At 39.1% G+C, this 17,177-nt stretch overlaps 1 protein-coding gene across 3 annotated transcripts in view; it reads left to right on the top strand.

Annotated features, from left to right (window-relative positions):
• PRMT8 (protein arginine methyltransferase 8) overlaps positions 1-17,177 on the top strand; it is a 65,980-nt gene that overhangs the window by 23,270 nt on the left and 25,533 nt on the right. For all 3 annotated transcript variants that reach the window (XM_071557973.1, XM_071557963.1, XM_071557981.1), the window contains one exon: positions 15,512-15,697. In XM_071557973.1, the coding sequence (XP_071414074.1) occupies positions 15,512-15,697 (186 nt within the window). The remainder of the gene's footprint in view (positions 1-15,511; positions 15,698-17,177) is intronic.

Genomic DNA, 17,177 nt, shown 5'->3' with positions numbered 1-17,177 from the left:
TCAGGGAGATAGGGGAGATGTTGTCAGTTTCCATTGTTCTTCTTTGCCTCTTAATCATTTAGATATTTCTCCATATATGGTCCCCAAAAGAAAACTTATTGTTTGTAATATACAATTTGCGTGCCATGCTGCTGGTGGCAGAGCATTTCATTCATCTGACTTGCACCATGCTTCAGAGTTCTGCTAAAAATTACTATATGGTCAGTAAAAGGACAAAAAGAAGCCCTTTTTAAATGTGCTGCTGAAAGGCTTTGCCTCCAGTGATTCAGTGGCTAAAAGAAAGCCATTTTTACAAGCCTTTTTCAATGCATAAATCCCTGAAAAGGTTAAAGAGTTGAAATTCAAATCACTTTTTTTTTAATCTTTTTGATTACTAATTAATTTTCCATGCTGTTTTAACAAATATGCACAACTCATTGTGTAGGGTCCCAATGTTCATTACCATTGAATCAACAAATCTTATGAAAACAAGATTTTTATTTTTCTTTGAATGGGTTAACTAGAATCTTCTTATAAATTCAAATGCTTTAACAAGGTGTCTGAGTTGGTGGTCTGCTTGTCCAATCAATAAGCAGAGACAAACTCTCTGAATGGTAACTCTGCCAACCTGAATTATAAAGAAACCGTTTTCTTTCTATTGATCCTAGACAGAGCCTAGAGTGGCTTGGCAGCCAACCCAGTAATATTAATATACCAAACACAGTGTTTCTTCACTAGTATGACAGTACTAAAAGCATAATTCACAGGCCTATGAAAAATCCTCATTTTTTTCTGTTTTTCACATTTTCAGAATCTTCTCCCAATCAGAAAGCTCTCCCTCCCCATTAATTCTGAATGTGCAGCCAGTTCAGGAGTGAAAGCTGATGCTTCTTCTCCTCTATCCCACTCAACTGCCAATCATTCCATGAATAGGAAAAATATTTAAAGAAGCAGGATCTCATGAAGCTTGATATGTTTCAAAAAAAGAAAAAAAAAGCATTCTTTCATGACAATAAAACCTTGAATCACCTTGACATGAAACACTATTTTTACTATTTCTCTGTTTTCTTTTGCCTCCCATTTTTCAGATCATGCTAATGTCAGAAAACCAGCAACTGAAACTTTCAGCCTTACCATTGAACTCCCATTTATTTATTTATTTATTTTTAAATTTGGAGGGTTTGGCCAATACAACAGCACAAAAAAAGGCAAGATAAACTGAAGGTCTGTTCCACCATCAGAACACAGATGGGGTTGGTGCAACAAAGAATTTTACATTGCTGTACATCATGCTGTGCCCATACTGTGGCTAAAGAACAATAATGCCAACCTTGTATGTGGAAAGGTGATAAGACTGGCTAAAAAAAGACACTGAATTTGCGTCAATGCATTCCTTTTATAGGCCTTTCAGTACCCAGAAACTTTTACTCAGTCTTTTCAAGGTTTCTTCACAACTGTGAATAGTAAAACCTTTCTAAAGCTGAGATTCACTCTCTTAAGCTTTTCAGGTTAAGAAAAGTTGCATGAATCACTGAAATTCACAGGTCAGAAGCACTTTAATCAGAGAACTTCAGTCTTCACACTAATCAACCTATTTACACAGCATCAATGCAAGCCTAATTTGAACAGAAGCCCAGTTATACAGATCTTTCTACTGTCAGTTATATTTTCTGCTCATGTTGTCACTACTAATTTCCTTTTTTGCTCTACAGCTCTTCTAAGTGGAGATACTTCAGTCTGTAGTGATTCTACAGCAGTCATTTGTTTTGCTTGTTTGTAGCTATTCTACAGCAATCATTTGTGTTGCTTCTCTATTTACTGCGTAAGTCAAGGGACAGATGAGCCACTCATGCATGTACATGGAGGTCTTGCTACCCACAGCTGCTCTGTGAATGCACTTGGCAGGGCCAAACCTTCTCACAGAAGAAGGAGGAATCAGAACCCAGAAAGAGTATCAACAGAAAAGTATGAAAGGACGTATGACTGCTACAGAAGTGGGGTAGCAGAATGCAGACTATCCTTGCATGCCTGAGACCTGAAGGAAGGATTCAGCTTCAGCTGACACTGTGTGGTGCAAGAAGCAGTTGCTTGTTGCAAAAGAGGCATGGACAACTCTCAGGACAGCCACAGGTTGCATTTTGTGGACAAAGCATTCTATGTTGTGCCCATAAGTCAGGCAAGGATTTCCATTCCATCTTAGCCAAGCACCTACTCTCAGCATACAGTAACATTTGCTGCCTTGTGAATCAGCATCAATGGAAGTGCTGAGACAAAAAGAGAAAGTGCTGCCAATCCCTTATGAAAATGGCAGCAGCAAGAAAGGGAAGGCGAATTGTAAGAGCAAAACCCCGGATGAAGACAGCCCATTAATGTACACTGATGAGGTGCCTCAAAGTCAGCTGTTTGTGATATTTCAACTAATCCAAAACCATTCAATATTAAAGTCATACATTCTGACTGCCAGGGAAGCCCAGAGAGTGAAGAGAAGATGCATCCTTCATTGTAACTCTCAAAGGGAAGTGTTTCTCTGAACTTTGGGTGACCAGGAGAGAACAGTCTGAATTTTCCTCCTATGATACACTTAACCAGGCTTGTAAGGCAGAAAAACTACTCATTTTGTTTTAGCAGCTGGGGCTCCTGAGCACAAGTTAAAGGCTTTCTGCCAGTTTTCTCCTCAGTGGTTTAATTACAGCTGGGCCCTTTATATGTGGAAAAAAAATAAAGCTTTGAATGTCCTCATAAGAGTTTTATTCCAATGATTACAAATGAAAATAATCATTGCAGATAGGCATTAGAGTTTAATATGCTCTTGATCGGTTTCTTTTTGATAGTTCATGCATGGAAGGTGTAACATTAAATATCAAATATCTTATGAATGTTATTATTTGCAGACAGTTGACTTTACATGGGATTTCTGATTTAGTACAGGGATACAAAATACAGTGAAAATGCAATATACATCAAAGTTATACCTAGCAAAATACGGGATTGCTGTTAAATTGTAGTATCAGTGTGTTTTTGTAATATGCTCACAGCCATTGAGCATCCCCGATTATCAGGAATGGAAGATGTGAGTTGAAGGAAGCTGAAGCCCATTGCTCTCATTGAAATTATTCTGTTAGTTGTTCAACTTTTGAACTTTACATTGATCTGATCCATGTAATCGCTTCCCACACAAGTCTGGCTAGCCCAGACTTTGTAAGAGATGTGGTCAGTCACACCCTGTATTATTCCCTGAGTTTTAGGGGCACTTCATCCTTGCCCATCTCCAGGGAGCCTTCCTCATTTGTAGGGGTTGATTCAGAGAGTCACATTCCAGCACTAGGAGTTTCACCCACTGCAGGAGGGTGCAGTACTCCGATAACCCACAGGAAAAAATGGCTGACTCCTTCAAAGTGACACAGTGAGATGAACTTCAAATCAACACAGAGGAAAAAAAGACTGGCAGGTGATCAAGAGAAAGTCTGTGCTATAACATATTAAGATGCACTGAAGTACAGCTCCAAAGGAAGTGGCAGATTGTCATTGCTCTGTGCAGGGAACCAGGCTACTTTTTGCCAGTTGACAAATGGAATTGCCAAATATAGGACTTCCATTCAATGTTGGTGCCCGTTTGCTGATAGCTCTGAAGCAGCGTTGAACTGTAAGTCATTGCACTGATTTTCTATGGCACTTCTGCTCAGGAGTTGCTCTGTCCTCATTTATCCTGCAGTGGGTAAAGAGTAATAAACCTCGATACTACTTAGACAGAGACCTCTTCTAGAGCTGAAAGGCTTCTGAAACTACACTGAAGGGCAGATCAAAAGCTTGGCTAGAATATGGAGTAGGTGGTCAGTTGGATATTTTTCCGTTCCTCCTTACTGAAGGTCACCAAAGCTATAGAATATAGTGTCTTCCTAGAACTGGTGTGAAACAGCTGAAACTGTGTGAGAGGGGGAGAGGAGACTGGAATATCAGCAGCAAAGTGACTTTCAGAGATCTGAGTTTTAGAAATTTGCCAAGCAGAGGAGGCCTCCCATTAAATTTTCTGTTAATTTAAGAAAATAATTTGTACAGAAAGAATACTATGGTTATTTTTGTTAATAATTAGCCTCTAAAAATAGTGGAGTTCTACTTTTCCTTATGAATTTCAGCTTACTGCCTGATACTGAAAAAGGGCCTTAAAATAACTGGTTTTACAGTTGATTAGCGCTTTCTGGTTCTTGTTCTTTGTCACTAGAGAGTCAGACAAGATTATGTTGGGGAGGGGAAGAGGCTATCCAGTGGTACAGCTACTTTCCCTACAAGAAATGTATTATGAGCTTTGATAATGGAGGCTATAGTTCCTCCTGACCTTTCCTCAACAGATTTTCATGCACTTGCCAGAGTGATGTAAAGTACTTTGAAAATACCAAGTCCTTTTTGTTTCCTTTCCATTTTGTGTCTGTCTTCAAGGCATTTCTCATAAGGAGTCATATCACTTGTAATTTAATTGTGCATCACTGGAACCATGATCTGTTCAGCAAGGCAGGCACTTATGCAGCAGCAATGATAGTAAAAACCAGTAAAAAATCACAATGGAAAGTTCACACTTCTCTGGCTTTGTATCTTCATATCTCTTTATGCAATGATCTGCAACAAACCCTCTTCAATGTGTTCAACTTTGGTATTTTCAGTGCAGGCTTCTATAACTTCTGTTGCTATTTCTATGACAAGCTGTGCCTTGTGATGTGAGGCATTTTAAAGTAATCTGGCACATGAATATCTCTCTTCACTTGAAAATCAATAAAAACTTTGAATCACATTTACATTTCTGTGTACTGCTTCCAAATAGCAATAGCATCTCTTCCCTGGCCTGTAGTTGATCACAAGGTGCAAACAACTGCTAGAGTTTCATGCCTTAGAAAATGACCTTGTCCTTAATATTTTTTTATTTTCACAAAAAGATCTGACTTGCCTAGCCATCCTTAAAATAGAACTAATTACCATCTGTTAACAGGCCCCTAATTCTCTGACTATGGATCCCTATGCACCACTCATGGTTTCATAGCCATGATGATAAATCTTCTGTAATTCAGAATTTTTGTGGAATTACATCAGCTTGCCTGGGTGACCCATCACATGTTATGGAGGCTTTTATAGAGCCTTTCACACCGAATCTTGGATTCTGCAGAGAAATGCAAGGGCAGTCTTTTAATCTGCTCTGACCTATACTGCAGAGAAGGAGTATTAAGGTAACACTGATGAGTCCTCTCTGATGCGCGGAGAGGGGAAGGAGCCAGCAAGGGCAGAGCAGTTAGAAACATGGATCCTCCTTCCAGCTAGTCCAAGTCTGTGCAAAGGCAGTCCTAGAAAACTGGTTCATTTTGTACTGAGCCCAACATTACAGGAGGAAAAAAGACTGAATCGTGACTTGCTAAATAACAATATAGGCTCTGAGCTACTCACAGGGAAACATAGCATGGAATGATTTCTTCATTCTGTTTGATTGCATAGTGCCCAATCTATCCAAGCAGCAGAGAATGTCACTCACCAGAAAGCTTGAATTTTGTTGATGCGTACACAGGAAGAACATTCTCCCTTGTTCCAGTTACTGCTTCACAGTACTCAGGTGCCCTAAAACTAGTGCTGGATTGACAGGTCTTGAAGACTCCACTCAGCCACACAAAAAATAGTGTGTATCTAAAATACTGTAGCCAGCAGGACCAGGGCAGTGATCCTTTCCCTGTACTCTGCGTTGGTGAGGCCACACCTTGAGTGTTGTGTTCAGTTCTGGGCCCCTCAGTTCAGGAAAGATATTGAGAGGCTGGAGCGGGTCCAGAGAAGAGCAACAAGGCTGGTGAAGGGACTGGAGCACAAGTCCTATGGGGAGAGGCTGAGGAAGCTAGGGGTGTTTAGCCTGGAGAAGAGGAGGCTCAGAGGTGACCTCATCACTGTCTAGAACTACCTGAAGGGAAGTTCTAGCCAGGTGGGGGTTGGTCTCTTCTCCCAGGCACTCAGCATTAGGACAAGGGGGCACGGGCTCAAGCTCTGCCAGTGGAAATTTAAGTTGAAGATCAGGAAAAAATTCTTTCCAGAGAGAGTAATCAAGCATTGAAATGGTCTGCCCAGAGAGGTGGTGGATTCCCCATCCCTGGAGGTTTTTAAACTGAGAATGGATATGGCCCTGAGTGCCATGATCTAGTAAACGGACGGGAGTTGGACCAAGAGTTGGACTTGATGATCTTGGGGGTCTTTTCCAACCCAATCGTTTCTATGATTCTATGAAAACTGAGGGTTTGCATCCTGCCTCAAAACAAGAGGCAAGACTGGTGCTATTTGACTACTTGTGTTGCAGAATACAAGGAGAAGGGGCAGTCTTAACAAATGTACTTTAAAGCCAGTCCTGTTTGAGCAATACGACCCCTTTGCAACCTTCTCACTCTATCATGACAAACCTGAGTGGAAGTGGTAGGGAGCGTTCAGCCTCTGAACAGCACCCCATATCTGTGTGTTATTGGTTACTGGTATAGAAGTGCTTGCCCAGTGAGGACAGATGAGATATTGAATATTAGTATCAGTGCAAGTAGTAAGCATTTAATGTTAACCATTATCACTGCCAAATACAGAGGTGACTCTGCAATGAATGCCCAGGAATGAAACTGATACCTTTTTTTTTTAAGATTCTGTGAGTTTGAAAGATTCTGTGAGTTTGAGACTAATATGTTAAAATAATCTGGAAGACCTGATTCATTTTATTAATGCAGAGATATTTCTTTGCCTTATGCAACTCTCTGAAAGGCAAATCAGAAATAAAATGACACTAAACTTGGAAAGGCTCTTTATTTCCCAGAGGCTGTAGCCTAATTCAAATGGAAAATTCCGCTCTCAGCTTTTCCTCTTTTCACTTTCAACAATAGACAGGCAGTAGTCATATCTCAAACCTTCCCTCTGAACAACCACAAAAGCTAAGACTCTAGTAGCTCTGTCAGAACAACAGGCTGTTTCCCCTTCTTATATCTGTGTATTGGATTGCTTTTGTTTTGGAGAGTTTTGGATGTAGCACTTTAAAGACAAGAAATCTGTCAAAACTCCGAAACCCCGGAAAACTCAGAAGGAAAGTCTGTTGCAGAAAAACATACAACAGTCTATACCTCCTGCTTATTTTTTTATGGATGCAAGAGGGAAAGTATTCCATGGTGATCAGTCAATTTAAGTGGTTCCTGACCTTTATTGGCTATTTTAGGTATTAAAGGCACTTAAAATTTTTATATAAATAATACCTTAACTCTCACAGGTTGGCCTCAATTTTAAATTATGAATTCCCATGATGATATCAGAATTTCACTTAGTCAACACTGATAGACTTAGGACCATCCATTAAGGCACCTTCCTGTTTTTCACTACTGACTCAGCTTCTACCAAATGAATAAAGACTGAAATTAAATTAAATTCTCACTTTCTTTAGTCAAAGAAGGAGAGGCTTAAAATGATAGGAAGGTAGGAAGAGTTTTTTTTCATTATTTGCCTTTAATGAATCCTTTAAAAGGGTCAGGATGCTCTAGTGGAAAGCAGGGACTTTGATTGTTACCATGTCAGACATAGCTGTAAATCTGAGTCCAGAAACATCAACCTGCAAGAGACACTGGCTTTGTGAAGCTGTTGGTTGCAGTTTGTGCTGCTCTGCGATCCACACACCAGAGTCAGCTTTTCAGATGGGATTCTTGAACAGGAGAAAGGCTGCTGTACCATACAACTACCAAAGAGCCCATACTTCTTAGCAAGGTACCTAATTCACAAGAGCTCTATTATAAAGTTAGCTCTTCCTAGCTGTCCTGATATATGGTACTGAGTCAGGAGAAGTCTGGAATGCCCCTCAGAAATACCATAGCCCTGAGTGAAGAATGGAAACAAAACCACAGGACATCTAGCCACATATCATCACAAGTTTATTTATTTATTTAAAATTCCCCTCTATTTAGTTTTCCACTTCTCAGATTCTTGACTCACATGACAGAGACCATTACACTACTACAAATCCATATGCTGTATATATGGAGGGAACAGCATGATTATACACGACCATCCATTTCCAGATTATTAATTGCAGTTAACTTAAGTCTCTACCCCAAGAAAGAGAGAATGGATTTAGCCATCTGCCAGGTGTAGTTCCCTTTTATTATTATCCACCAGAGGGCAACGCTTCTAAAACACGATCCCCTGTTGAGTTGAAGTTGTGAAACTCTTTTTAGTAGAAATGGGTTTGAGATTTAGCCAGCACTTGAGAACCTCCTCACGGTGCAACTTAGCTCACTCTTCAGGAGGCTTAAGGGGCTTCAGACAAACAGATGGACAACAGAGTCTAATGATATACCATCTGCCCAACACCACAGAGTACAGCTGAGAAAGCACAAGACATTTTTCCAGCTGTTCCTTTTAACAGGGATCTTGTAAACCATAAGGTGTTGCAGTTAATCCCATGACATTATATCTAAAACAATAATAGACATTAGATCTATCACAATCCAAAGATAATAAAAATGAAACCTCCTCCTAAAGAAAGGTACCTCTCAGCACTTTTAAAATAATACTTTGCTATCTTTTCATAAGGTGCTTTGCAAAGAGTAATTTTCAGTTAATAATAATACATTTCTGTCATATTTCCTTCTGTGCTGAGCTAGAACTGTTTATTCCCTCCACAGGACCTTCTACTCTACATACATTGCAAAATCTCCATCCTTATTAAAAGGAATACAACTTCAGTTCAATGTCAACATGCATAACTACAATTTGTCACTTTTTTTCCCCCAGCTGCACTGTGCGCTAAACAGTCATGAGAACAAGTCGGATGAAGGCCATTTTAATTCCCTGCACTGGCACATAGAATGATCTAGAACTGCTCAGACTGTTATAAAAGCTAGAGATATTTAATATCACTCGTATTCTTACATTTTGTCCTGTTACCTCAGTGCAGTTCTGTTACATGTAGCTTTAAAAGCTTTTAATTCAAGGGTCATGTCCTCCTCTTCTTATAATGTTCATTCTTTAGTCTCATGAAAACATGTTCTAGTCATATTGCATGTACAAATCTATTTACCCAAATTTATAACTCACCCCACAATCTACACTAGGTTCAGGTGTATAAACCTTGCCACCTATATGTCCCACATAGTACAAACATAACTGTTTATGTCTCCATATCATAGAATAATATGGGTGGAAAGAACCTCTGGAGGTCACCTAGTCCAGCATCCTGCTCAGATAAAAGTTGACTTTATGGCAGATCAGGCTGGTAAGGGACCTTTTCCAGATGAGCTTTGCAATCTACAAGGCTTGGAGACCCCAAAGATCAGTAAGCATTTATTTCAGTGCTTAACCTCTATTAGGGAGAAGAATTATTCCTATATATCCAACAGGAAACTTGCTTCCTTAATTTGTGATCTGTCACTACAAAAATTCTGGCTTTTCTGAAACAGATAGTCCCCATTAAAAATCTTGACAGTATGTAGTACCTTGTGTCAAATCCACAAAAGTATCACAACTTCTGTCTTGGAATTCACACATTTAATTTCCTTTTTAACTTTTAAACCAGAAGTAACCACTTTGCAAACCTTTGTGATCTTTACATTCCTCCTTGCTAGTTGCTGTTATTTCTGCCGCGATATCCCAACCATGCCTTCATTCTTCTGAAGACCTGCTTGCATCATCTACTTTGACTTTTTGCAGATTTGTACATATAAGACAGTGTTTTCACAATATTTTTAATATCACCATTACCTTAGGGATATGATGTAGCAGTTGTGATGTACTTTAAGCTATACTTGTCTGTAAAAATGCCAGTGAAATTCCTGCTGATAACAAATGGACAGGTCTCTATGACAGGTTGATCTGGCATTTCAGATACTCCATGTAGGAAGTTCAGAGAAGCGCTTGACTTTGAAATGGCTATTTGCCACTTCAGAGCAAACTTTTAAGAATCAGAAAAAGGGGTAGCTACAAAGCAAAATTTAAGCATCTGTTCTCTCTTTATTACAGAGTCTATCTGACTAGATTAGCAGTTTTAGAGTTTAGAGAGAGTTGCAGTTGCCTTGAACTCATAGTTATCTGCAATTTAAAACAGACTGAGCCTAATTTTCAGCAAAGATAAAGTGGATTTATAGCTGCTGAAGAGCTGGCTATTTTATCCTGAAGTTGAGACATCACAACTTAAAGCTTTCAATAAGCAAACATTCTTTACTAGTCTTTGAAGTCCTTACTTCCTGAAAACATGTACCCAATACAGGCACGTATGACATCCCTGTTTCCAGGGAGTTATGTCTGTCTGCAGTTGAATGTCTGTCTCATGTGGTCTCTGTTGAATTCCTTGATTTCTGGCTGGTTTTCACTCCTTGTGAACTTCATGTCTTCAGCATAGAAAGGTTTTTTCATGAGTAGAGGAGCGAACAAAACCTTATTTCCTACAAGTATGTGCTCCTTATGCCCTCACCTCCCAGTTTAGTTCTGAGCAATGCCTAGTCTTCCTCCTATCCCTTCACTACTGATCATCCAGCATGCTTAGTCTGGAGGTTGCATATTACACCTGTAACACTTAATAAACCTAGAGCAAGTAGAAAGCATGACAACTGAAATCTAACTGCTTCAATTTTAGTGATTATCAAATTGGTTATTCTTATACCTAATTTCTGGCTTTTAAGAAATGTGTAAAAATATGAATGTGTTTGATATTTCCATTCTTCTGTCAAATGTGACTGGGTCTGACAAACTCAAAAGTTATCAATGGGAGAAACACACAAGATACTGTAGGAGCTTCATTTCCTCAGAAAAACAGGTGAAATTTCTCTGATAATGGACTAGATTCTCTCCTGAATCCATAGATCACTTAAGATATGCCTTGGACAAAGACTTACTTTAAAACAGTACAAGACAAGGGAGGCAAGAGAGGTTTCAACCTGTACCATTGTATAATGACTTCCAAGTAGTTGTTATAGAAGCATAAAATTTGGCAGAAGAATATCAAATATTTCTTATATTTGCCTATGCCTTTATAAACACAGCAGGAAGAAGCTGTATTTTTGGAATCTCTTGCACACTAAAGGTGTTCATCATTAAATTCAGACTAATGAAAATGGTGCTAGGCATTTTCTATTCTAGTAGTTCTGACACAGAAAGATATCTAGCAAAAAAACCTCATAATCAACATTTAGATATGATAAAACCATTTGTTTAAAAGGAAGACAATGCTGAAATTGAATTATGTTAAACTTTAATTCCATACTTTATTAGTTTCTTAATGGAAAGGTAAGCATTTAGAGGCAGAAGATACTGTTAACCTTTTAAATGGCATAAAATAACATATTAAATGTCATAAATAACTAAGGTTTTGTCAAGAATATAACACTGAAGCTTGAACAACAGTTTTACAAGGATTGGAATTTTAACCTCCAGCCCTGTGTCTCCATAGTAATATCGAGAAAGGAGAATTGAAATTCAAGTTTATTTTTACTCTACACACCACAGCTTTTGTCACAAACCTCCTAAAAATGAGTTGTGCATATTTCAGAATCTTGCCTCTCTGTAGACAGATGGATATATTTAAAAGGCTCAGATTTTCAAAAATAGCCCAAGATTTTTGAATACCCAGTTATCTTTGTATTTTGGGAATTTTAAACCCAGACAACCTTGTAAGTCCATGTTGAATTGGTCTGGTTATTAAAAAAGAATTTCAGCTGTATCCATGGATGCACATGGGCAACTGTATCTGAAAGTCACATCTATCAGTGAGGTGCCTATATGTGTTTTAGAAACCTATGTCAAGATGTTTAGAGTGAGGTTCTGAAAAATGCGTGAGAGTTAGGAATCTTGCCTTTTGGAAGAATTTAAAGTTTTTTTAAAAAAACAGTCCTGTGCTAGTACATTTGATGCATCTGTAATGTACCAATCTTATCTACAAATAAAGAGGAAAGAAACTTTATTTTATTTTCACATGTAGGAAAGTATTTCCCTAATTTATTTTGATTTAAATTTGAAATGGTACAGAGCAGTAGAACTCAAGTCCAATAGCAGTGGTAGAAAAATGTTGGTTCTCGGATCCTTCAGACCCTCCAACTCTACCTTCAGTAGCAAATGGGAGACAGAAAAATATAGGGCTGCATGTTTAGCACAGTGATGAATGAATTCTGAGGCAGCTGCTTAGGTTCTTTAAGACTTCATCTGCATTAGCAGTGGCCACTATTCTGGAAGTGTGTATAGCTGGCCAGAATCCATAAAGGGTTCTTCAGAGTTTGTTAGATTCTTTACACTGATGTGAGGTTTGCCCCCAGCCCAGATGCCTTGTCTTTTCAGGAGTTATTCAAAAGATGAGTTATTTCTCAAGTAGGAGATATATATGTGCTAAGCATGTAAATCATATCAAGGATTCTTTTCAGTTCTGGAAAGAATGCAGGAAGTTGTCTTTCCTTGATAGCTTTTCTCTTGGAGGATTGTTTTCTCCTAAAGCAGTTATATCATATCCCTAAAAGCCTAGTTAACAGTCACAGAGCTGCACACCTGAAGACTTTATTGCTTCTGATGCAAACAATACCTTTCGTTACATTTCTTTAACCTGTAATTGTCCACTGTGTTTATACATTTTCCACAGATATCCATTGTCACAGGACATGAGTTACTCTTGACTGAAATTGTTCACTCAGTCTATAGCAAATTTATGACAGAGGGATTTCCTGAGCCCCACTCACAAAATTATTCAAGTAATTGTGACCTTGTCTTTGTGTTCCAGAATTACAGAACTACACAGAGGTTTTACCAGTAGGTATTACACATGCTGCAAAAAAATTATATCATTTCAATTCAAAAGGTCTGTATTGTGTTAATATGCCTAAAACAGAAATGAAGCTGCTGATTTAAGGTCCCCATGACAGTGCTGCTGGCTGAGAAGTTCACCACTCCCATTCAGTTTTCTTTGAGCCCTTCTGAATGATGCTGTGATACCCGTAACACAGGATGGACAGTGTATGACCTAGTGGTATTTACAGCATAATGTCACACAACCACCAGCAACACATCAATGTAACCCAGGCTGCTTGGCTTAAACTAAGGCAGTTGAGGAGCCAACATATTAGACTTCTACTTCCGCTACATGGAATATGTTCTTTCTAGTAGAGATGCAGATGGACACTTGAGACCAGTAAGTCTTCAGGTACTTCAGATAAACCTGAAAAGTACTGTGAGTCCCAGGGGTAATACTGCCCCAGAAGCTTAATAAAAGTTATCTTGCCAGTCCTTGGCTGTAGCAGAACTCAGCTGTCTTGCAGACTATGAAATAATGATGTTAATTCTTTTACAGGAAACAAAATCATTCAGGCAACTTTCCTAACCTAAGTTGTTGGGTTTAATTTCATCCTGTCTCTTTAGTCAGAATAAGCCTTGTTCTCGCAACCCTGCCTAGACCCTTCAATGCAGCCAGGAGCAGAACTGATACTGCCCAAGACCCAGACAGATTTGCCTTCATGACTGGTCTCTTCCTTAGAAAATGCTTTCTGTTATATAGCAGATCATATTTAAATTTGCAGTTTGGCAGCAACAGAAATGCTAAAACCTCCTTGGTTTCATTTACAAAAACTGATATATCTTCTCTCCAGTACACAGCCTTTAAGCAATTCCCCCTGACGTACTATCTTGTGTCTGGAGATCTTCTTACCTAAGACAGGAACAGAACTAAGCCTTCAGTGACTGTTCTACATACTTTTATTTTGTAATTTATATAAATTTATGTCTTTTGCTTTTAAAATGATGCAAAGGTCAAGATTTAGGAGAAGTGTAAGACCTTAGAGTTCATATTTTACTAAACCAAAATTCCAAATATCCACAGTTTAAGTCTTTGTAATCCAGCAGGCAAATACAGAAAGTGTTACTGAGCAAGGTAACTGCAAAAATTACATAGTGTGTACACGAATGGAAAAAAAAGTTAGGATATAACCTCAAGCATATCATTAAAAGTATTGTATTTTGAAGGGCTGAATATTACAAGCAACACCTTAATAGAATCAGTTATCAGGGTGTTACTGGTGGCAGTGAACAGGCAATGAAGCAGTGTCTTAAGGGAAATGACTGCAGATGGACATTTTTGAAACTAGACCAGATAGAAATGCAAACACCAATTGGGAGCAATTGTATTCTGCGTGGGAGATGAACTGGGTGAGATGAACTGGGTGAGGTGATGAATTAAAAAATGTCAGAAATAGAAAAGATGTATAAATAAAGCACTTCTGGATTCGGGATGAAAAGTGTTACAGGAACATAAACTGCTAGTATTCATTTTTCACAGATAAACCAAAAAATCATGAAAAATGACACATTAAAATGTTCAAATGAATGGGGGGAAAATGTGGGGATGTTTTTTTGTTGTGTTTTTACATTGAAGCAAACCAAACTAGGCTAATTGATGCTATTCAGAGAGAGAACAATGGATTGATATCTCAAAATATAGGAGATACAGTGAACTTTATGGAAGTGGCTAGGAGAGGCTCAGGCAGCTCTGGTCCCCACTGGGAAACTACTGAGTCTTATAAAAAAAAGTACAAGAGGAGAAGACATATTTTAAGTAGGATTGACCTTAATGTGTGAAGTTGTTGACCCGTAATTTGCAGTGACTTAGTGCATTCATGGGGCTGTATCATATTGCTCAGTCATTCCCAGTTTTCAGCATTTTGCTTCATGTTAGGGATCAAAGATATGGATACACACACTGGCCAGACCACAGTCTGTTTTATCTCATGTTTGCAAAACATTCTGTCTTCTGTCTTACATGCTACAGTCATCAAATTTGAGTCAAAGGGATCTGAGCATTCTGTGCCTATTGAAATGCTAGTATTGGAGGTTCAATACACAACAGGAAATTGAGTGCAGTGTGCTGTAGTGTGTTGATAACACATGACTCTCACATTTTCCAACATCAGGAAACTGTATTAAGAGATCACATATTCCACACAGCCCCCTACAGTGCTTTCTGGACATGGTGAGAGACTTTCAGATAGTGTCAGGGACTTTCAGATATTGTGAGCATTCTCAACCCTCCCTCATCAATACAGATGGGTATATTACCTGACAATTAAAGATCAGTTGTGAATTCTGTCCTCCTTGTTGGCAACACTGAGTTCAAGATCCTTTGATTATGAGCTCTTCTTTGCAGGGGAACTATTTATTTATTACGACTTTCCTCTCACAAAGCTGTGGCAGTTTGACAGAATACAACACTAAAGGAGAAAACCTAGCTCTTCACTGCCTTGTCTCAATGTTTGCAGTCACCTACTTCAGCCAACACCAATAGTTTGCAATTACTCTGCACTAATTTATGCATCTGCAGAGAAACATCAAGGAAAAATCCAGTAAGGGAATTTTCCAAGATAGAGCAAATAAGTTAAAGATCAAGGAACAGAAGGCAGCCTAAATTTTACTTACATTCCTGGTGTCTTTGAACTTGCTATATCCTAGATATTTAAATAATATCCCTATGCTAGATATAGAGAGAAATGTTTCTTTTAATAATGCTTCTTGATGATATTTCATGTCCTCCTAGGTTTGCCCCATTCCATCCCAGCCTCCACAGCCTACTGTTGTTCCAAAGCCAGTTCAATCTGTCATACATGTTCCATTGCAACCAAGCTGTCCAGGCCGAGGCAAGATGGCAAAGCTCATCAATCCAGAAGAGATGACATCCAGGGATTATTACTTTGATTCCTATGCTCACTTTGGAATTCATGAGGTAATGCTTATTTTTATTTCAGCAATTATTAAATAACAATGTGGTAATAATAATAACAACAATAATTGTTATGTTTTCTTTGATTTATTACTCATTTGTTCCCATCCCACTTGTTTATAATTATATTCCTCTGCCTTTCCTCAGATGAATGTATAATCTGGTTAAGTACCAAAGATAGTACCCACATCTCTAGAGACCTGTACTCAAAACCTCTGTCCCACTTAGATTCTTACACAGGAGTTCTCCCCAGGGCTTATAGTAGCTTTCTGTACAGGGATGAGCTTCACAAGTGCATCAGTTTAGTGCATTTTTGAAAGCTGCAAACCAACCCAAACACACATGGAAACTACCTTATTGCTAAGTTAGGTCTTTTGTTCTCTTGCATATTTGAGCACAGATATTGGTAGAACAGCTACTCAGCTGACATGAGAAACCAATTAGGTACTTGAGTCCTGGCACGTTATTTGAATTTCTGAATGCATAGACATCATTGATGGGAACATTAAGCTCAAACACCTCCAGTAAATACACTCGTGGAAAGATTTCAAAATGCACAGTGGACCATATTTACCTTCAAAAAGTTTGCTGTAGACTAGTTTTAAAGAAGCCACTGATAACATACACCACTGATATTTGTATATTCCAGGAGGACAGGATCTTTTAGACTAGGATGCAAAAATAAGTAACAATGTGAAATGAATCAGTGGCACTTTTCACAAATTGCAGAGCAAAGAGTGGGAAGGAGACACAATAGAAATTCTGAAGATACATTCACAGTCCTCAAGTCAGGTTGATCTGATGGAATGATACACCCATGTAGGTGTCAGGGAGTGCAGAGAGTACTCAGAGTCTCTTGCTGAGGCTGGGCGGCAGGAGGTTTCCTCCCGTCCTACAGGAGGTGTGCACTGGTAGAGGATCTGTGTCAACAAGTAAAGATGGTGCTAAAAGAGGCTGACAGACTTAGGAGCTTTAGGGGCATGAGGAAGTGACTGACTGGATCTTCTCTGAGACCCTCAAGGTACAAGAGCCTAAGTGCCCAACTGTACTGAAAGGAAGGGCAGTAAGAGTCTGTATTTACCAGGATTGGAAGTTGAGATTCCTCTGAGGGTGAAGGCTGGAACTTGTGACTTCTGTTAGCAGGAGAAAGGCTCTTGATCCACCTGCAGATCTCTGCCTACGGAACAGGATCAGTGTCCTCATTGTAGATAAGAGGCAGGAAGTTCTGTCCAGCAGACCCTCAGAACCAGTTGGCCTTGAACTATGCAGAAGCACTGGGAGCAGTGATAGCAGTGGAAGGATCTCTCCTGCCGGGGACAGGAGCCCCCATCTGTCAAAGCTTTTGGATCTGGAACATTGTCTAGAGGCTGCTGACATTTGTCCAGGCCTTAGACCAGCCTTGGCTACTCTCTACATAAGCACCAATGAGATCTGGAGCATATCAAGTCAGCTCTTAGGATGATAGGATGACGATCAACAGCAA

Source organism: Pithys albifrons, chromosome 1 (genome assembly GCF_047495875.1).
Source record: "Pithys albifrons albifrons isolate INPA30051 chromosome 1, PitAlb_v1, whole genome shotgun sequence".
Taxonomy (NCBI): Eukaryota; Metazoa; Chordata; class Aves; order Passeriformes; family Thamnophilidae; genus Pithys; species Pithys albifrons.
Note: the sequence above shows the minus strand (reverse complement) of the source record. Positions and strands in the feature narration are given on the sequence as shown.